The sequence below is a fragment of the Chironomus tepperi genome, unplaced genomic scaffold (genome assembly GCF_022539635.2).
Source record: "Chironomus tepperi strain 1889 unplaced genomic scaffold, CSIRO-AGI_Ctep_v1 contig_219, whole genome shotgun sequence".
Taxonomy (NCBI): Eukaryota; Metazoa; Arthropoda; class Insecta; order Diptera; family Chironomidae; genus Chironomus; species Chironomus tepperi.
This window is the reverse complement of record NW_027226341.1, coordinates 704,374-727,855: the sequence shown is the minus strand read 5'-3', so window position 1 is coordinate 727,855 and position 23,482 is coordinate 704,374. Positions and strand designations below refer to the sequence as shown.

Sequence of the window (23,482 nt, the reverse complement as noted above, 5' to 3'; positions counted from 1 at the left end):
AATTTGTGGTTTAGTTATACTTTCAATTGCAGTTAGTGCATTTAAATTGAAGCAGTGTTTGAAGCTTCCTGTCACAACTGTATGTTTCAATATTCTTTTTGTCTAGCAAAACACTCTAAACATGTTTAGAAAAAAAAAATAAAATATTGAAAGTTTATGTTGGCATTAAATAAAATAAGCTGTCATTCACAAAGAAAAGAAAACCATAAAATACAATTAATTTTCTTTTTTCATTTACACAAGCAGCTCAGATGGTATTTTGACATTTGAGAACTAATTCTATTTTTTGCCAATTTGTAACTGTATATCATTATATGAACAAATTAAATAGAACTTATTTATTTCATTAAAGTAACTTGTTTTATTATAGCCTGCTCAATCTTTGACTCATGCAATGAATTTTCTCAACACGTAATTTTGGGAAAATATTTAAAACAAGAACGATGTCCATCTTAAATATTCAATCATTGGATTTTTGGCCTTATCTTTCAAATAGAAATTTTAAATAAGTGAATTTTTCTTGAATTAATCGATCCTGCGCACAAAAATTATTTTAGAAAATACAAAAATTGATTCAGGAATCTAGACATCTAGATATGGCATGCAAAAATTTTAATTTGTAAACAATACTAATTTTGATATTCTTTTTTGAATTCAACTAGCCCGGGAAAAGGAATAACTAATCCAAAAATGCAATCGTTTTTTGTTACGAATTTTTGAATTAGTCGTCCTTAATCTTGAGAGTTAAAGCTTCGAAATATATTTTAATTTTAGCTAGTATATAAAATGAATTTCTTGTTATGAAGATTCTTAAAAAATATCAGTATAGATTAACATAGATCAATATAAAAATTTATGATAGATGATATTTAATGATGGTTCTATATTTATACATCTAAATATATTTATTATCATTAAAAACATGTCGCAAGCAAATATTTTTGTACAAACATTAATGGGTAATGATTCCTATAAAATTAAATTATCCAATATTAATACCAAAATATAAGATCTATTGAATATTAAATGTATCACAAACTCAATATTTAGTAATTGAAATCAAAGAAAAATTATTGAGATACAAAAATTCCATTAAGTATAAAAAATATGATTGATGGAATTTTATTTCATGCTTTTCAAATGCTTCGCATTCTGGTCATAATACAAATTTTCTGCTGAAGTTGACGAAAATCGATGAAAATTTAATTTCTTTATTAAGCTGACCAATTTTTTTTTTTTTTGTTTTTTTCTTCTTATTGTTCCTTTCTCGTATAAACGCAATGGTTATATAGTGTAGGTTAATTTAATAAATTGCCCCTTTAATAACACTAATGAACCGAAACAAATGGGAATTTTACTCTATCAATATTTATTTGTCAGCAAGCTATATTGCGAATGAAAGAATCCATTTAAGTTATTATGAATTATTTTATGTAATAGAAATTAAATAAATTGAGATGTATTTTTTTTCATTACTTATTTTGAATATCATTTAAATAAGGTTTACAACTAATATGCAAAAAAAACTTTTAGGGGAATGAATATCGTTTGTATGATTCATAAAAATGCAAAACTTAATTTTAAAAATAAGACAGTTTTCACACAACATATAAATAGAATAAATAGAAAATAATGTCAATAATTTTTTAAAATAATTTTATATAAAATGAGAATATCCGGATTTATAAATTTAAAACGATTAGTATTTAATTAAACGAATATTTAAAAAAACACTCTAGTTTCAAAACGGATTCCAAATAAATTTATAAAAAAAAGTCAATGTGACTCAGCTAAATTTATTAATAATCATAAGTATTTCAGCGAAAATTGCACAACGTTTAACAAAGGGAAAAAAATTTGCATTTCAAATTTTATATGCATGCAAATTCATTTCATAATTGTTATGATTCATATTACTAATAAGAATTGCGTTTTATTTGTTGCACCCTTATTTTAAATTGAAACTATATTTTTTATTTACCCTATACATTTTATCAATCTTGCTTTAGAATAAAAAAAATTGATGTAAGTAGATAAAAATAAAGTAGAAATATATTTAAAGTTAAAAAAGGCAAATTTATTTTTTATTCGTTCATTCACTTACAAATATCCTTTTAACATGGATTTCATGTTCCTTTTATATTAGCCATGAGAATTGTTGTAATGTGAAGATTTTACAACACTGATAAAATTTGAATGACTCATGTACAATAATTTATTTTATTTTTGTACTACCAAGGTGATTAACGCCTATTTTTATTTGATTGTAGAAATGCTAAAGAAATTAAACAAGAAATTTATTTTTATTTGAAGTGATTGATTTTGTTGACCATTCTCATAAATTACCGTTATTTTGGTAATATATTGCAGAAAAATACTGGTAATTGATTGCATCTTCATAAACCTGTTTCATTTTATTTGTGATATTTAACAAATATTTCATTTGATTATCAGAAATATAATGATTCTTTTTTATTTTAAGATATTTTTTAGGTTTAGTTAACTCGGATGAAAATGTTACAGAATATGCCACGTTAAATTATTTACACTCAAGTATTACTTTTCGAACATTTTGATTGAAATTATAATTTTCTTGTTTTCTTGTCTTTACTTTTTCCATAGAACGAAATTTAACATTCCCATAAAGAATCATTTGCTATAGGGCTCGATAAATATTTCTTCATTAAACGCGCGAAAAAGATTTTACAAATTCTGATAATAAAGTTCTTCGCTCAAGCAAAGCAAGGAAAGTCGATTGAAAAATATTGTTATAAAAATTCAGGGGATTGACATTTTATATAAGAATTATAAATCTTTTTTATGATTTACATGGGTGAGAAATTGAAAAAATTTGAATTCTCCATGAATATATCATCTGACATCGATTAAACTTGATTGTAAGGTACTTTAAGAACTTTTCAATAAAGCCACACAAAGTTTGTTCACCTTGTCATGAAAACAAAACATCAAGAAAAATAAACTTTCCACAATTTTGTTTGTGTTCACAAAAATCCCATCGATAAGAAAGTTTCTTAAGCCGCAACAAGAGAAAAGGGAGAGTAAAAAATTTGCGTCTATGAAAAGTTAATCAATAAAGTCAAACAAGGAAAAAAGAGTGAAAAACATAAATTGGAATGAGTGAAATTGGCAGGAAAAAGTTTTTGCTGCCTTTTCGTCAGAGTATTAGCTATGGCCCTTAATTGATCGACAGTATAAAGAGAACAAGAATAAAATAATAAAAAGAAAAGAACTTTTCAAATAAATGTTTAATTGGTGAAGAAACGCGAAGGGTAGAAGAGCAAAGAGATAAATTTGAAATAAAATATTTCTAAAAAGTCAATCAAACAAAAACTTTTTATCATCATGAAATATTTCTATCCAAGCATTACACTTTCCAATTTAATGACTTATTGAATGATTTTTCGTCAAGAAAATCATTTCTATTTTCGTTTAATTTTTAGAGCTATTTATATTTTTATTTATTGTGTCAATTTTGTGGAATCTATTATATTAAATATAAGCTCTTAAACTAATAGATTTGCAGTTAAAAATACACGTTTATTTGCAACAGATAATTTATTTTTTAAACAAAATAAGTGCATTTTAGTGAATTTATAAAATATTTTAATGATCCTTAATCTCTCGCTTATTAAGCAAATTCAAAGATTTGTTTTAAAAAAATTATAAAGCCCTATTAATTTTATTTTTTTTTTTTGTCATATTAATTAGCAAAGAAATAGTAACGAGCGCAAAATTTTCCTTCAAACCATAAATTAAAATTCTAGCTTTGCTTTTTTACCATCCACATCATCGACTATGACTATGGCTGGGAGCTGTTATGAAGCTTTTTGCGCTTTACGTAATTAAAAAAGCGCACAGCAAAAGTTTTACATAAAATTTGAATTTAAAATGTAAAATAAATTCCGGTTAGAACGACACTTCAGCAAAAACCACCATTGGATTTTCTGCTTGTTTTTCATTATTACAAATTTGCGCTAAAAGCAGGCAAAAGTAAAATGTGTTAAGGCGTTTCATTGTCTTCGAAATATTTATGCCAACGAGATATTTCTATTATTTTATGCAAATTGAGTGAAATATAATAACTTATGACTAAAAGAAAGAGGGAAAAATAAAGCATAAAAGTAAAGAGCGGTATAAATGAGATAACACAGTGAAGGTGGTGCTTGCAAAATCAGCTCATTTAAGAACATGACTATATATATATATCTGATTTTCCGCACTTTTTCGAAAGACTTTCGAAATTTATCGAAAATGCAAATTTAAATATTATTGACAAAATCTCAATTTTCATGCCTAATCATTCTGTTTTTATAGCTTTAAACACTTTCTTTATATTTTTTTTTTTCATTCGCCTATATCTCAGTTTTCTTTTATTTATACGGGTACATCTTTTTCTGCTGAGTTGAAATGAAATAATAAACAATATCATCAAAAGAACTTTACTACCTGAAATATTTCCACTTAGAGTACGAAAAAAAAATGCGAAAAGTAAAACAGAAGAATAGGAAAACTTGTCACACTTTTAAAAAATAAAAAAAATGCCAAAGTAAAGAAAAAAAACTTTTTCAATTTGTTCAGCATTTCCTTGTTATTTAGCGCGACGCTTTTTTTCACCTTCTTTTCTTTTAACTTTATTCTATTCTTTATTTTTATCATTTTAGTATGCTGCAGAATAAGAAATTGAATGGAGAGTTGATGAATGCAAATTATGTGCATTTTGAATAGTTCCGCATTATTATTTCTGTCTTATTTTTAAATGGTTTTTAAATATTAGACTCTTAATTCACTAATTATTGTGATGTTCAAAATGGATTCTTCTTTACTAGTCCTTTAAAAAAAAGAAGTTATGCTTGTTCATATCTTCCTCTTTTTTTCCTTATTTTCACGACTTACACATATATACGGTCTTACGAAAAAGTGACCAATAAATTTTCAAAAATTATTAATTTTGTTTGAGGCGATGATATAAATATATTAAATGTATGTGGAGCCAGCAGAATTTTAAGAATTAACCATTTTCTATTGTAATGCAATTGCAAGCTTGGAAAAAAATGAGGATGAAATTTTTAAAAGTTATTATTTACGAAAAGTTTTCTAAAAGTGTTTGAAAGAATAATGTGCCATACCATTTGAGAATGTTATTATGATAAATTCCATGAAAAAAATCTTCGTTCGAAAATGCGTTAAAATAAAAAAAAAAGATAAGAAAATAGGAGCAAAAAACGCACAATAAAATACGTGATTCGCATAATTTTTTCATCTTAGGACTGAACGAATGAGAATGAGAGCTCATCGGTCGAGGATTGAGATAAACAAATAAAATTATAAAAATTTAAACAATCCATTTCGAAAACAAGTTGAGAATTTATGAGCAGAATATAAGAATTTTAGTGCTGTTTACGTAAACCACACAATCCTGTACTTCAAAAAGCATAAACGAAAGAATGCTATTGTCAAATCATTCTAGAATCTAGATAAAAAAAATCTTTTTAAATTTTGAATTCAAATCTTACTTCGTTTTACATTTCTGAGTGCCTTGTTTCCGGGACTATATAGAAATATTGCATGAGATTGAATAAATTCTTAGTCCTAGATCTGTTACTTATTTTTATATTCGCACCATCTATTACTAAACGTAATATATTAAATGAAATTATTATCACATTTTTAAGAAAAATAAAATAAAATTTAAGTTATTTAACTATAAATCAAAAGAAATTTTAAACACTCCAGTGATATAATGGACAGTTAGAATTTTTCATCATCGAGATTCTAGAATTAATGATCAGAACTCAAATTAATCAAAGAATATTTTAAATGGACACTGTGTGAGTATGCTTATGATAACTTTCTATCTTATATTCCAACTCCTTCTCTTGCATTAACGAAGAATGTTGAATAAATACACATGTACGTTGGAGTTTCAAATGCATAGTACTCTTCCTGCTTCTAAATCAGACGGTAACAAATAGTATTACAAAATTTATGCTTCTAAGGAATATCAATACTCTTTCTTAAGTATATTTACATTCCTTCATTGTAGGTTGGTACTGTGCTTTTAAAATGCACAAACGTATCTTTAGTTAAATATACACATTTATATATATCATTTGTATATAAACAAATATCAATATGCAATCAGTAATTTTCGATTTCTTCTCTCAATTTTTATACTGTGATATGATTTTTCTATGAATACATTATGTCATTTTCATAAATTGAAGAATAAAAAAGCAAATTTGCCATTTTATAAAAAATAATAATCTATTTTCCGTAGAGAAAAAATAAATTTATTTAAATATGAATCTATATCATCCCAAAAAAGAAATTTCAAACTTTTAATGAAGAACTAAGCAAAATAAATTTACAATAGAATACTTTTTTTATGAATTGACTATTGTTAAATAAATTATTTTTCTTCTGTTTTGATTCAAAAACTGACTTATTTATATAATTTATGATATTTGTCTTTCTATAATTCTGCTTTTTAGGCTCAGTCTTTTGTCGTAATCAACAAATTTCAATATCTATTGATTTAGACATCTTAGAGCTCGTTTTCATTTTTTTAGTTCCGCTCTTATCGATTTAGTAGCCCATCAATTATTTAAAAATCTTAAAATGGATTTATAATTAATGATTTATGTATTTTAATACATAAAGTTGAAAATTTCACCTCATTTTTTATATTAATTTTGTAATCTACAGTTACATACTAATTCGTATAAAATATTGAAGAATCGTTAAATTAAAATCATCTCACCGTGCTGGATGGGATTATATTCTAGTAATTTAATAATTATACCCAATTTAATTGAAATTTTGCATATAAGTTTTACTAAACATTCAGTATAAAATTTATCTTCTCATCATCATTATGCTGACTAATTCTACATCATTAAGTAAATACAACTTTTTTCACATTATACATTACGTATATGCTCATAAATTTTTCCATACATTTATCTCTTGGTGTCTATCGAAATAATAAATACCACTTCGCACATATGTAATGAAATAATTCCAGTGGGAGCTATGTATAGCAAAATAGATGGGGTTGAAATTCATTATTCAGCAAAGATTAGCACCAAGTGATTATTTTTTGATCAACAAGAATTAATTTCCGAACGGAAAAATGTTGTATATCGTGTGGATTTTTTCTCATTAAGTATCTATTTATCTAAATGTCTGATGCATAACTGAAAAATAGACGTTTGTAAGTAGCAACAAAGCTGCTTTTCAAGGATTATCGATGTTTGGATTCTTTTTTCTGGTATTTTATTTCGTATTTCATCTTTTACTTTATAAGACAGTTTCGATATCGGTTTAATGTGTGAATTTTTCTTTGTTTCTAAGAATGTTCATATCATTAGAATAAATTTATCTCTATATTATAATATAACATATACATACATCAACATGCTATATAGAGTACAAAATTCATACTTGATGTGGGACTAAACTTCAAAATCAATAAACCAATATTCTATACTTTTTAAGGTTTAAATTAAATTGAAAATGAAAAGGCTGAGCATCAAATTGAATGAAAATTGTGATCCCACTTCATTTGGATCAAATAAGAGAATAAGTATTGGAGATGAAGGGAAAAGAATAAAAAATTAAATATTGATGGAGAACATTTTTGTAATATTAATACCATAAAATTTATCAATGACCTCTCGGGGAAGGTAGGTATGAGAAAAAAAAGCAAAGCGAAATACCATTTGAAGTTGATGAATTGTAAGATTTCTTTTTGATAATGGATGTTTAATACAATTATTGCAAACCCATGTTTTAAGGCATATATACATTCCATTAATTCTTTCTCTTTTGTTACATTATTTTTTTCTTTATTCTCTAAAAGCTCTTAAACGAGCCTAAAATGGCTGACCACCTGTTTGTTTTTGCAATGATTAACGATTATTTTATTTACATCGTGAGTTAGGCATTTGTAATTTTCAAATTTATTAATTTTTTTTATTTTTTTTATTTTTTTTTTTTTTTTTCGTTTTCAATGAACGGTCAAAAAAATATAAGAAAATGGTAAATGAATATTGATCTATTGTAAAACAATTGAAAATGTTTGTCCTTTTTATTTAGGCAGCATAAAAACATGCTCAAAAAGAAAACGAAAGAAAAGAAAATTACTTTTGAATAAATTATTAAGAAAATACAAAAGCAGCAACAGATGAAATGATTTATATAGAAAAGGTATTAAAATAAACTAAATCAATCAAAAATTAAATAAATTAGGTATTAAAAAGTCTTGTAAAGTTGCTGATTATCTCAGACGCAATTTAAATTTTGATACTTGAATTGAACTGTATTAATATTGAAATTATTTGTACAGCACTTTCGATGAGATTTTGATTTTAAAATACAAGATTTGATTTGAAAATGTCAATTAAAAACAAAATGCTGATTTTAAATAATAAAAGTATTTTATACTAAATGCAGAGTTTTTCTTTGTCAAAAAAATCGAAGTTCAATCGATAAAGATTGATCCTTAATGTCTTTTTCATTCTCTATTTGTATTATAGAAGGGAAAAACCGTATAAAAATCGTATTCATTACAGCTCAGTGAATAAAAATGCCATTAATCGAAATTGAAAACTTTTGCAATAAATTTTTAAAGTCGTAATGACTTTTTGTTTGTGAGGGAAAGAGAACGAAAGAGCAAACTTGTGGGTAGATATAGCGGCATGGGTAGCTTATTTGCACTTATAAGAATGTACATAAAGTTTTATTTGCCCAAAAAATTGGTAATAAACTTTTTATTCTACCATTTACTTATGTAATTTGAATTTTTAAACTTCCTTCTTTTTGTCTTTTATTCATTTCTTTGTACCTACACAATATATTTTTAATTATAATTTATTTATTTTTGAAATAAAATTTTCTCTTGTTTAAGCATTTTTTTTTTAATACTTCTATTAGAATTGAATAAGGCTTTTTGTTACATGGCTTTCTAATAAAAATTTTGAACCTACGATCTATTCTGCTGAATCATAATTATACTATCAATTCATATTACTAAGTTTATATTTAGGAGCGGTGTATTTAACGATGTTAAATGATATCATCATAAGATGCACTCTTAACAAATGTTTAATCTAACTATTTAACATTGTCCATATAAGGTCCTGACTCTGTACTTTATCAATATTATTGAGTATGATGTTTTGTATTTAACTGAAATTTTGAAAATTTGAATTAATATATAAAAGCTCTTTCCCCATAGAAGCTTTAATGATCGATATGTATACAGGGAATATACTCATAATGTAATAATTTCTATATTTTAAATATAGTAATAAATTATTTAATTCACAATCTCCAAAAACCAACAAGAATGAGATTATTATCGACCGCCTTGAGAAATTATAACATTTTCAATTAAAAAATCAACTGTTACAGGTACATTTAGTATACTTATGATCAAATCCAAAAAGGTACTTAAGAACTTTAATAAAATAAAATTGTTTATATTGTCCCCAAATAAGTACACAAGGGACACCAAAATATAAGGTGTATAAGTTATTTTGATAAAATAAATTGGTGAATATGGGAAGGTGTAGTTGCTTTGAATTTATGACAGAAATATTTCATGACAGGTTTTGTACACAAACATAAATTTTGCGTCCTTTTACACAACGCGTGTTACAAATTAACCTTAAAACAGTACTTTTATCGCAGTATGCAAAAAATAGAATAAAAGAGAGATATTAGCAAAGAAAAATGATAGAAGATTTTATTGTCAGTAGATTTTTTATGGATACGATGTCGCTCTTAATTAAGAACTTTGTTTTATGGCTTCATGCGAAATTAATTCATTCTTGTTCTGTGAAGCTAGCAGTAGATAAAAACAGAGGCAGAAGATGAAAAAATATTCAAAATAGCTTTCATAAAATTAAAATAGCTACGTTGATTTAACATTTTATATAAATTAAATGATTGAAATTATCAATTAAAATGACATTTCATTTTGTGGCAGTTGTGTTAAATTTCTTTAGAATTATTTTTAATGGGACTCAAAATTATTCTCTTGAAATTTTATGTCATTTTATTTTTAATTGCTCGTGAATTTAAAAAAAATAATAATTGAAATCACTGTGAGTCTTAATCCTTTATGATGCTTTTATTGCATTTATTAAATAAACTGTTTGAATTATATGAACGTATAAGTTAGTTCGTAATGCTAATTGGCAGTTTATTTAATAACTTTTATGTGTAAATGATGTTTAAACGTTCTATTAAAACATGTTTCTATATTAACGCGTTTACGCTATTTAATTCAATCAATCAATCTAAAATTAAAATCATATTATAAGTGTTAAAATTAATAATTCCACAATAAGCTCATTAACAGAAAACTTTTTATCGCCAATTTTCAAATTTTCTACTCATAAAAGCTTCATCTTATTAAATCTTATACAAAAGCATTATTTATAGAGAAAATATAACAAATCTTTGACAAAATATTCGTAAAATTTAAATTTCCTTCGAGCAATAACAAACATTGTTGACTTATCATTCTATAAGACATCAATGCTCCTTTTTCTTCATCTAATGAGATTGAAAAAGAGTTATTTATAAACATACCACCCGGAACAAAACTTTACCCACAATAACGCAAAATCACACAATAAATTGTAAAGAAAATAAATAGAAAGACAGGAGAAGAATAAGAGAGTGTGAGGGAGAAGCAACATATAGCTTAAAGAAATTTTCCGTACTTCGAAAATTGATTTTCTCAACTTTTGTTATCTGATTGAAAGAGCCCTAAATTATTGTTGAATTGATAACCAATTGATTCAATTTGTGCTTATATTTTCAATAGGATTAAATTCAAAACTAAGATATTCCTTATCGATTCTCCTTTTATACTTCAATGCTATCTCATTTTAAGTAAGCTTGTTTGAATATTAACATTTATATTTTTGACATAAAAGCAATAAATTTGCATCGGATTACGGTTTTCGTTCAAAAGTTTAATATTACATTGTGTTATGCGTAATTGATGCTTGTGCTTCTACCTACCAAAGACAATTTATTATTTCCTTTTCATTCTCTTTTTTATGATACTTACATAAAAATCATAAATGATACGCGTCACAAGACATGATACCAAATGCTGTTTGTTTATCATTTTTATTTTTTTGTCACCATCAAAATATGTAACTATACATTTCGTTCGTCATTTCTTTTTTAATAATAATTGAAGGCATGCTTATCTTATCAATACCTCTCTGTACTAAAAATATATACACAGAGAAATATAAAACTGCAGATAATATTTCAAACAACGAGCAAAAAATATTTTTGTTTTATTTCTCCATATATTTCGCGTAGTTCAAGTCGCGCAGTATTTTTCGGAAGTGGAAGAACGGTTGTCATAGCAAATATGGCAAAAATCATTTGCCTCTCATGTTTCAATGAGCTCTTGAGATACGACAAGATATTTTCGTGTAGTCGAAAGCATAACTTTTGTGCACCGTGTGGAAAATCTATGCATTTGCAATGTGAGGTATGCTTGAGAATTTTTTTTGTGCTCTCTCATTTTTCTATTAAGAATTCCGAAGACGAAATTCGATTACGGTCGTGCGTGCATAGAATCAATAAAGGTAGAAGTCAAATCTTCTTTATGTAGCCTACTAAAAATTGAAAAAATAAGGAAATCTCTCTTTATGTATGGACTCTTGAGAATTATTTTGTATGAAAAAATGCAATTTCTTTTACCTTTCACATCTTTCTCATTTCCTCTAAAGATACTTTTTCAACTTTTTATCTCTTTTAGTGCTATGAATCATTGCATCTGGTGACAATGAAAAATAGTGAAGAAAATACGAATAACCGTATCGAATGCTTGGGCAATTTATTGAAAATATGGGAATGCAATTGGTCCGGCACGAAGAGCAGTTTTCCGGAGCATTTTATTCGATGTCACAATAACATGGAAATATTTTCACAATTTCAAGTTTCATCGGTTCCATTTCAAAGCGATCAATTATTGTCGGCAATGACTCTCGTTCAAGCATTTGATTCCAATTTTATTTTTTATTATCATACCAATCCATTGACAAAGATGATTTATTTCATAATATTTTTGCTTAACGAACATGATCAACTAAAACCTGAAACGTATCTCTATGAATTAATGATAAAATCACCAAAGGAAAATCATTGTAAGGTAGTGCTATACACTTTTATTTACTTTTTTTCAATTATTATCATATTAATTTATTTACTAATGCAACTCTTCTTTTGGTTAACTTTTATTTCAATCTAAACTGTAAATAATCACGATGATAAACAAAAGATAAAATTCGTAGAGAAATGTCTAGTATACAACGATGACATAATCAAGATACGTGATGAAGAAATGTGTGCCGCTGTAACTTATAAAAGTATTGTGAAACATTTAGATGATAATCATATTCACTTTTCATTTCTAATCAAGAAAAACTGCAAAGAAACATTGAACATAAAAGCTTCAGCTCAAAATGAAAAAGCAAAGGCAGTTATTCCAAAACCAACTAATCATGCAGTACAAAATAAAGGAATACTTAAATCAAATAATAACAAAAAAGGACAATCGATACCTGATGTTAAATCACAAGCTACTGTCATAGTGAAGTATGAAAATTCATCTTTACCTCTTGAGGATTCGATTAAAAACTTACAAAATAAACAAAATAATCAACCGCCTGAATACTCCTCCATCAATAAAGGAGATGATGAAAAGCACTTCATATCACCTGCTTACTGTACATCGGCTATAAATAAAGATAATAATGAACTAGTAAGCAAATTTTTTCTTCTGTTTTTTATATGCCAATTGCTGATTGCATCGTAAAACGAAAACTTTCATCCTTTTTTTATTGCAGACAGAGCAAGGTACAACACGTCCAGATGAATGTTATCATTTTAGAAATGTTACATGTCAAGCTTACAAAACACCAGATCATAAAGTTTATAAGCAAAAGTATCCTGATTCCTGTTTAAGCAAACCTATCTTAAAGAAATGATGTGATTACGTGTATTGTTGTACTTCTTAAAAAAATATTGTGTGATCCAAAAAATAAATATTGAAATTCTTTAAATTATTCCAGATTTCAATATTTCTTTAGAAATATCAAAAAGGTCCTTTCACAAAACCATGGAGAAAATAAATGAAAGCTACATGTTTGTCACTTTCATTTTAATTAGAATTTGCGCAATAGGTAATTGAAGGAAAATGAAAAAAGAATTAAGGGAGAAAGTTTTTCTAATTAAATTTCGTGAACCATTGAATGACGAAAAGTTTCAACTTGGATTACGTTTTCTCTACGCAATATATAAGTCAATTTCTTTCAACGATGAAAAGATTTCCATTATCATGTTGTGATGATGTTAATGCTATGTAAAGTAACATTGATAATCGGAGAATAATTAAATAAATTTCATTATGTTAACACATTAATCACATCTATAAGGTTCAAATTTTCGACTATTGCTTATGGAAGTATACAACAACAAAATAATAAGCAAATTGATAGACAGAATGGCAGAGCATGTTTGTTGTTCTATCGCCTGTCAATTACAATGGATCTTTCATCGCATTTTATTTTATTATTCTTTTCTCTTTCACTCTCATTCCTTTATTCTTTTCAAATCAGATTTCTCTCTTCCACGGATAGTAATTAAAAATAATCATCACATTGATCTTAATTTCTCATCTGCCACACGGCAAACTAACAGCAATATAGCAAAAACATGACTTCTGTATTCATCACGAACATTTTTTTTTTGTTGTGTATGTGTGTGAGATTAAGTACAAAAATGTATAATAAAAGTATTCTGCACAACAGAGGTTTGCTCAAATCAAACAAAATATAAAGAGGAATTGATAACTTTTATTCGTTCAATAATTTGTTCGTCAAGGGAATTATGTATAAAATATATTACTGAAATTGTTCTTTTTTATGCAATTTAAATATTTTAGTTTAATTGGCATAGTTGATGTTTAAAAAAATATATTTTTAGGAAGTTTTCAAATCTATGTCTAATAATCCAAAAATTTAAAATTCTTAATCGATTGATTTTAAGTAAATCTTTTTCCATTATTTATTCATGCCAGTATATATATATCTGTTGTACTGTGTGATTTTTGAAGAATATATTTATATACAATTTTGAATATGTAGATGAGTAATTATACGATCTCAAATGAGTTTTAAAAATTTGAATAGATCCGAATCCTAAAATTTAGAAATACAAAAAATGATGAGCTGATTTGAAGTGAAATAAATTATTTATTGGCATCATAAGTCAAATTACTTCTAAATGAAGATGATAATTTGAAACTTAAGTCCATTTCACCACTAAAACATATTTGAGATGAGTGAAAATATTTCATTATAAAAGGGACTGAAAAAAAACAAGTAACCATTGAAAAAATATTTTATTGCTAATAAATAAAACACTAAACGTGGGAACTCCCACCCACCCAATCCTCGGTTAAAATTTTATTTGATTGTTCATATAAGGACACGAGGAAAATATTACAAAATAATTTTTATGTATTGTATTTCCAAACATGATTAGTGAACATGCTTAATTTTCCAGAAGAATTCCAAAAAGAAATATGATGTGATGATGTACTGAATCCTGTCAAGTCAAAAAATTTAGAGTTAACTTAGATTTATTTTAGTGCAATGCTAAAAAGGATCAAAGGAACATGGATTTTGTACACTCAAACTTGCACTAATGAAAATGACAAAAAAAGGTATTGATTCCATAAGTTTCATGAATACCTTCTCGAATGGACACAAACTAGTTATAACTTAATTTTGTATCCACAATATTATCTATATATTCATGTACAATATCTTAAGTAAATCTTCCGCGACGTAGGATCATAATATTCCTTAATAGGTTTGCAACTAACTTGATGTAATGAAAATTGTTTATTCTTGTTCTAACACGAAACGTTAATGGTAAACTCCTGTTAGAACTTGTTGATTCTGGAAAACGTCAACTGAAAAAAAAATAAATTATTGAAATTGATATTTTGTCACACTTGATGAGTCGTTTTAAAGGATTTTTGTTCATTATGCTCAGATTTTTTTTTTATTTCGCAACCACCAAATGTCGAATTCATGAAAATTTTCTCATATCCTTGTACATTTTCAATTAAAATATATTTAATCCATTTTACTTACATTTTGATTTAGTTCTCATAGCAAGCCAAAGATGTTTAGAACCATAAATGATCAGCAATTGATTCAAACCGTGCAAGACGATGTTGTCGAGTTGAAGAAAAATTTAGCGAAATAAAATATTTTTCAATGGCTACTTGATTTTTTCAGTCCCTTTTAAAATGAACTATTTTAACTCATCGCAAATATGTTTTAGTGGTGAAATTTCAAATTCTCATCTTTATTCAGAAGTAACCTGACTTATAATGCTAATAAATGATTCATTTTAGTTCATGGTAAATATTCGTTCGAATTTCAAAATAACCGTCAAATTTTCACTAATTTTAGTTAATTTTAATTGAACGTTTTTCTGAATGGTTTAATTGAACAATTCTTGTTTTTAGATCAATCTTTTGCTAAAAAAGATGGTTAATAATGTTGAAATTAGACAAAAATATGCAAAAAATTCCAAATTGGACCTAGGTCGACTTTTTTCGACACTAAAATTTCCATAGCATGTTAATTTCCAGTACATTATTAAAAGTTTTTGATTTCATGAACCTTATGCCGTGTGCAGTTTCTGTCTACGCTTACCACCAAGATGAGCCGCAAAAAATAAAATATTCCTCACCACTATTTTAGATTTTAAGTTTTTTAGTAGTCAAATTTTGTTCCAGAGGTTGAGTTTTTCAGAAAACCATATTGAGAAATCCTTGTTAAAATCCATAAAATTTAATATAAAATAAAATAAAGATAAACATAATGTATTTACATTTTCCCCTTTTAAGTGAATTTACTACCTATTTGCTGCAAGCGACGCATTGTAGCTTTTCTCGAAGCTCATCAAAAATTAAATGAATTTTAAAGCATTTCATCTCTTGACTTTTTTATACATATATTTTTTTAAAGAAAAGAAATTTTTAATTGCCGTACAAAAAAAGCAATTAAAACTTTTCTCCCCTTTGTTTGAGATGAAGAAAAAAAAGTTGGTTTTTAACGTTTCAGTAGAATTTTTCTTCGAAAATTTAAAAAGAATTTTTAAGTACTGTTAAAAATACGAAAATTTAAGATATTTAATAAAATCTATAGTTAATAGAGTTGTTTAATTCCAATTTTTTTAAAATTGTTAGTTCCAATTGCGTTTTTTTATTTGTTTCTTGTTAGTAGTTTTAGATATTTTAATTTGATAGATAGAATATTACATAAACAATGATACAATTAGGTATTTCAACCAGTTTTAATAAAAAAAATTTTTGCTCCAATTAATCAATATGTAGACATGTTACATCAATCATAAATAAATTGGTTTCAAACCTCAAGGTATGTAATGTGATTTTAATGTAATCACGTAAACATGATAAAACTTTATGTTAATTCCTTGTTTCATATAGTTTATAAAAATGAGAAAACAAAAAGTTTTTCATAAAAGGATCACATCAAAACAACAATTATCCTTTTCATTAAGCAATATTTAAGGTAAATTAATTAAATGAAGCAGAGAAACAGTTAATTTCATGAAAATTATTGCATAAATAAATTGTTAAATTTTGTGCTGACTCCTCCAACATTCAATTTAATTTTGATCTTTTTAACTCATCCCATGCAAATAAAATTAATGTAGAAAGTAGATATGCGTATAGAAATATACAAAAGAGCCTTTACAGTGAAAAATGGCTTCATTTGTAAGTTGTGTGTTGAAAATTTTGTGCTTTTTTTGTTGTTTGACGCTTCTTGTTGCGTATATTCATATGTGTAAGTTGATATAGCGTATATACTGAACACAAAACCGAATCCAATTTAGACAAAAAGGCAATTTTTTATGCAACATTATGCGTATATGTATTCATGGTTGAAAATAAAAAATTTATCAAAAAGGAAAAAAAAAATACAAATTCTTGTTCAGCATATGAGGCTCCGGTATCGCTCTTCTCAACAACATACAAACAAAAAACGTGACTCAATTTACGAATGATAAAGTGCCTTTTGCGGAGAGAGGCATCCGCTTATTCACGCCTTAGTATTTATTAATTATTCCGAATCTCGCTCATATTTCTGGTGATTTTAATCTTTTGGTTGTGCTGTTTTACCTTACATGCCTACACGACTATAGTTATGACAATGAGCTGTGAGTGGTGAGAACAAAAAAAAGTTATTCTTACCCCAATAGCAACCCAAAATAAGCAATTTTTTGTTACTGTTGCCATTATTTTCAACATTACGTTATTTCGGGTTCGTTCCATCATCACAAACAACATTTTACTATAGAATAATTTTGATATCTCAGGTGAAAGTAATCAGCAAAACAAATTTGTTAAAATGTTTATAGAATTATTTTACTTATTTTTTCATTTTCTTCCTTTACCTCCATCTCATTTCTTCATTCTCGACAGAGGTTTATGTTATCATATAAATTTATTGTTTATGTACAAGTTTTCCCTTAGAAATTGCCTTATGCTGATACATTTTCATCCTCTCAAAATCTGTTTTATTACGCGATTTTCTATTCACAAACTTTTACCCAATGTATTGTAATGTGCGAAGGATGAAGTGAGTAAAGAGAAGAAAAGCGAGAATAAGAATGATAGAAAAAGTTACAGAGCTTTTACAAACCCAGTGAAATTTTATACTTTACCAACCTTGGTAAAAATGAGATTAAAATATTTGATCCCATGCGACGGGGATTGTACAGCATAATGCTACAATACAGTGAGAATGGAGTGAGTATATAATGAAAGGAAGTTGTTAGGATGAGAAAGCGTTGAAGAGGGAGAAGAAAAAACTTTCATGTCATGGTTTGGTATGAGAATCCTTAAGCAAATATTAATTTTGTATTTTCGCAGGGATTATAAAATAATCTAAATCAATATTTTGTCTTCCAGTGTTCCTCATTAAATATTTTTCTTCCTTTCTCTCACTTTGTACGTCAAAAACTTCGATGAAATTTTAGCATTACCGAGATTTTATTATTCTGTCTTATGACTTTTTGTTGTTTGAAGAGTTTTCTTTTACTATACTAAGAATACATAATAAAGTGCTGAAAGGCATCTGAATTTTTTTTTTTTTTTACCTTACATATTTCTCTTTTCTGTACCGACGTTCGATGACTCGTGGAAATATATTTTCAATTTTAGCTTCCTTATCGTTACTGCTTTCACTATAAAATTAAACTCTTCCTTATGTCTGAAATGTTGAAGCCTTTTAGAGTCATACAAACATTATCATCATGATTAAACAATTTTTTTATTCATATTTTGTCATCTTGTGAAAATATTCTAGTATTTTAAAACATCTCTGGTTTATTTTTCACCAAAATAACGATTATCACTGTAATCTGGAGTCTGTTTGTTTCCTAAGATGCAGAAATTACATTTCATTTCATCACAATGTATACAAAGACAGAAAAGCAGTTATATCAGAAAGAACTAGAACCGTTAAATGCTTACCTTTTATTTACAATACTATTGAATGAAGACGACGAATGTTAAAATGAATTTTATGAATGAGAAAAAGAGAAAAAAATATGAAAGAGAAGAAAAGTTTTTGTAAACGTGTGAACAGTAACTTAATAGAATATATTCCAGTCATTGCATAAATACTATGCTTATAGTGACATGAAATGACAATAATTCACGCGTAAAAGTACAAATTTTGTTTATTTATTTACTCGTAAAAGTGATAATCTTTTTATCACAATGTTTATAGCTTATTAGATTAATTAACTTTTTATGTAATTACTATTAATAGTTCTCTTAAATAATTTAGGAAATTTTTGACATTATTTCAGATTTATTAATAATAATAAAATTAATTAATCACATTAATTTCGCTAGATACGATATTATTACATGCATATAACGACGAAAAAAATCAAATCTTGAAAAGAAGAAAGAACTTAAAACTGTTATATTTACTTATATAATAATCATCATAGTCATATACTTGCAAACTATCAATGTGTTATTTAGTTTTATAATTTACCAAAACATTTTATTAAAAGTACCTATCTGATTTTTAGAAATCAGATAAATGCAGTTTTCATTATACAACGAATCATCAATTCTAGTAAAAAGTCGCAGGTATTATAATACTCAAGAATCCCATTTCTCTTCTCTTTCTCTTCATTCCATCATTATTTCAGCATAAACATTCTTCAAACCATGAGCGCCTAACAGTCTTCTTCAAGTTGTGTATAGAATTACATTGATACTTTTTTGCTTGATCACTTGCCTGTATAAATACTTGCGACAAGAGAATAACACAAATAAAAGAGTGTATGTGAAGAGCTTGCAGTCAGGAAAAAAGTAACATTATAATACATATAATATGCTCGATAAACAGATATTACTTCTAATTAGTTTGTGCTCTATACAAGTCCTTGCACTTGTTAAAGCTAACAATAACAAAAATATACCAAAATGGAAGAAACAGGTGAGAAAATGAGATTTTATATGATTGTATGTTGTGGAAAGAATGAGCAAGTTCTACATTCTGTGTGCGGATATAAATTACTCAATTAATGTCTTTCATTAACACAAAATGTATTAATTGAATTTCTTTTCTCCTTTATTCTTTCTATTATTTTTATTCTTCTACTGTTTGTGTACCGAATCATTTATTTATCGGAACTTTCCCAAAAAAAATAAGAAATAAGAAAATAAGAAAGAAAAAACAATACGTAGTGCGAATAAAAATAAAATCAAATAAAAAGAAATGCGTGGACATCATAATTAGAATTTTTATTGCAGACCCGTTGGAATTCAATTAGTGAATTTTTATTTTTATATGCACAGCGTTGAGCTAAATTACAATAATCATATTTATATGTGTTACGAACTGAGCGGATGATGATAATGAATTTGTTGCTCTTTACTGCCTGTTAATTTGAATCTTATATCTTTTTTTCATTTTTAATTGTGTTTATAACAATGTCTTTTAATTAAAGGCTTGCGAAGTTCCACAACAAAATGAATATTTCCATTACAAATGTGATGAAAATGGTGACTTGAAATGTTTACCGGGTAATGTATTTTTTAAATCTCATTATACACAGTAAATATGTTGTTTAAATTTTTGGACATATTTAGTTTGACTATTGACTTGATAAAAAATAGTCTTGATTGAAAATTTGTGTAAATAGAAAACTATATTTTCTTGAACAATAAATCAAAGGTTGGCAAGGAGACTTATGTGACGTTCCTATATGTAAACAAAAGTGCGATCCACAGAATGGATATTGTAAGCGACCATTTGAATGTCGCTGCAAGCTTGGCTTCTACGGTGAAAACTGTGAGCAATGTATTCCTTTGCCAGGGTGTCAGAATGGCATTTGCCACAATCCATTTGAGTGTCAGTGTGTGAAGGGATGGAGAGGTGTCTTTTGCAATGAACGTATGTATTTCATCTTTTTTCAAACAATATTCCTGTAATACTATTTCTAATACTATTAATAATTTACATTTTATTGTATATAATAATGATTTTGTATTAAAAATTCAAACATTTAATTTTTTGTCTCTTAAAAAGCAATTTGTAGAGAAGATTGCCACCCAACTCATGGATATTGCGAAACCGCTGGAGAGTGTAAGGTAAATAAATTATAGAAATATTCTAAAACTTTATGCTTATTTTTTTTTCAATTACTTTGTTATTTGTTAATTAATTAACTTCCTTTTGAAAATTGATTAAAATGCAGTGCAGGATTGGCTGGACTGGAAAAAATTGTCGAGATTGTCAAATTTTACCAGGATGTATGCATGGAACATGTACAAATCCCTTTGAATGTCAATGTTTACCGGGATGGACTGGATTTTTATGTGATAGAGGTAGTTTTATGGTTTTTCAATATATTGCCATGTAAAATAATTTGTGTGTAATCAATCAATAGCTATTTGTAGTCCGAATTGCAATAAGCAAAGTGGCTATTGTACAAAACCGGGAACATGTCGGTGTAAAGTCGGCTGGGTAGGAAATAATTGCTCAGAGGTATTATTATTTGTGAAACTTAAGATAAATTTATCTTCATATGAAAAACGTTTTCAGTGTCATCCGTATCCAGGTTGTAAAAATGGAAATTGTACTCGCCCATGGGTAATTAAATCAAACTTTTTACTTTACTATCGCCATCACAAGCATATTTTGTCGTAAACAGCATCTGTTGTATATTTAATTTTGTTTCTCTCTGTTCGTTTTCAAACTGACTATTATCAGGAATGTAATTGTCATCCTGGATGGGGTGGTATGTTGTGCGACGAAGAGCTTAATTATTGTGAAAAGAATCATGATGTATGCCAATATGGAACATGCAAATCACTACCAAAAGATGATGGGAACTTCGAATGTCAATGCAGTCCAGGCTATTTTGGACAAAGGTATGAAGAAAGAATGGGTTTACCACTCGATTGAATCAAATTTCAAATAGCTTACCACTCGTAATATGTCCTTTTCTCTCTTTCCACTAAATTCAAAAAATCATTAAAAGGTGCGATCGAAAGACAGCAACATCAATTAGTAGAATTGAAGTCATGCCAACATTTCCAATGCGAGAAACGTCCTCTCAAAAGCCATTATTAAGTGAACGAAACACCACAACTCCAATTGCAATTTTACCAACTGAGCATTCTCTCATACATGAAGAGACATACAAAAACATCGATAATGACACATAATGTTTTACAATACGATAGAGAACATAATATTTCAGAATGTTTAAGCTACTTTTTCTGAAATTCAATACTTTTATTGAGAAACTTAATAAAACTTTTAAATTAATTAAATTGTACACACTGTCTTTCTCTCTTTCCATTTGATTACAGTTATGCACTACAATTTCACAAATTCAACTATTTTAGCAAAAAAAAAAAAAAAATAAAAACAACAGAAGATTATTGAAGAACTATCTTATCCTGTATTTGTTTACGTTAAAAGTTACTGGAAATAAAATAATTTTAAATAATGAAGTTTCGATTTTCAATAGATAAAATATGAAACCTAAAATCGATTGAGAATCAATTTTCACTTTCATTTAACTAGTCCAAAGAACTTGTAATTTAAACGAGAAACTTGATCTATATTTATTCTCAAAATACCTTTAAAATTAGTGTAATTTTAGCAGTTAATCGATAAACGACTTTACCAAAACATTGAAAACACCTTAAATACCTTCAGCACGTTTGAAGTTTAAAAATGTTTTGAAAAATCGAATTAAATGCGTCAAAAGGAATCCTTACAATTTTTAACCTTACTTTATTCGAATTTCTCCCTTGATTTTTCAAAGAAAAAATTCCTTTGAAGACTAAATATATCTTTTACTTTTAAGTATTAGATAGAGATACTTCGCCATTTAATTGAGTAATATGGAGTAATATATTAGACATTTTTCTTTATTTAACTTAAATTAAACAATTATATGAAGAACACTCTTTACTTTTGAGTTTTGTGGTAAATGATCGCGTGACTTGAACGTATTTTTGAGTTTTTGATTAGCAAATAATGTTTTCAAAAGAACAAATGATAATATTTCAGAATTCCTACATATCACTTCAATACCCACGACCAGCCTTCAAAAAGATACAGTAGAGTTTTAGTCACTTCTGAACACATGTAATAAATTTTTGAATTATAATTCCATTAATCAATGTTTTTAGTAATTTTAAAATATTTAAATATAAAAGCAACTCAGAAAAGCATTTTAAATATCTGAATATGCATTAGAACACAAACCCTTTTTACATACATTTAATTTGATACAATAAAATGAAATTATTTTACAAGCATTGGCAACTAATGCAATTTAAAATTGTATGTTAAAAGCAAAAAAGGTAACCGTTAAATGCTAAAAAAGAAAAAAAATTAATTTTACTTAAAAATATTTTTGGTTATTATAATAAAAATTAATGATTAAATTAATGGGCTGAAAGAATTAAAAACATGGTTCTTAGTTTTTTTATTTTTGCTTGCGAGCGTCAAGTTAAAAAGCTCATTTGAATGGTTTGTATTTAAAAAATATTTAATGGTCCAAAATAATATTTTGGATTGTTGTGATAACTAACAAAAAAAATCAGTGATTTGTTATTGAATCACTTTTCAGTCAGGCATTCGATACTATTCTGAATGTAAAGTAAAATTTGATATATTGACGTAAATACAAATTCATGTTTAAAATTCTTATCAGTTAGAGAAAATTCTGAAATTGTGAGTAGGGGTGTATTTAGCTTTATCGTAATAAATTTTTGTTGCATACAAAACACTTTTACCAATTTGCTCATACATTCAACAATAAAGGAGCA

The 23,482-nt window shown here is 26.7% G+C and overlaps 2 protein-coding genes and 1 long non-coding RNA gene across 4 annotated transcripts; 2 read left to right on the top strand and 1 right to left on the bottom strand.

The window, feature by feature from the left end:
- Window positions 1-9,743: 9,743 nt before the first annotated feature.
- Window positions 9,744-11,222, bottom strand: LOC139090779 (uncharacterized). Its single transcript, XR_011544451.1, has 2 exons — window positions 11,108-11,222; window positions 9,744-11,054 (listed from the first exon to the last, which is right to left on the bottom strand). It is a non-coding gene; the product is annotated as an uncharacterized lncRNA (long non-coding RNA).
- Window positions 11,223-11,344: 122 nt separating this feature from the next.
- Window positions 11,345-13,124, top strand: LOC139090578 (uncharacterized). 2 transcript variants are annotated; one of them, XM_070640337.1, is made up of 4 exons: window positions 11,345-11,545; window positions 11,816-12,208; window positions 12,338-12,820; window positions 12,906-13,124. In XM_070640337.1, exons 1-4 carry the CDS (start codon window positions 11,423-11,425, stop codon window positions 13,044-13,046), a joined length of 1,140 nt encoding a protein of 379 aa, XP_070496438.1. In that variant the 5' UTR covers window positions 11,345-11,422; the 3' UTR covers window positions 13,047-13,124. The 2 variants fall into 2 exon arrangements, with proteins under 2 accessions (XP_070496438.1, XP_070496439.1); XM_070640338.1 differs by lacking the exon at window positions 11,345-11,545 and adding an exon at window positions 11,599-11,731.
- Window positions 13,125-19,249: 6,125 nt separating this feature from the next.
- Window positions 19,250-21,877, top strand: LOC139090787 (delta-like protein 1). The gene is made up of 10 exons (XM_070640609.1): window positions 19,250-19,273; window positions 19,336-19,625; window positions 20,140-20,215; window positions 20,367-20,585; window positions 20,721-20,782; window positions 20,890-21,019; window positions 21,082-21,179; window positions 21,237-21,284; window positions 21,405-21,565; window positions 21,676-21,877. Exons 2-10 carry the CDS (start codon window positions 19,521-19,523, stop codon window positions 21,860-21,862), a joined length of 1,086 nt encoding a protein of 361 aa, XP_070496710.1. The 5' UTR covers window positions 19,250-19,273; window positions 19,336-19,520; the 3' UTR covers window positions 21,863-21,877.
- Window positions 21,878-23,482: the final 1,605 nt, after the last annotated feature.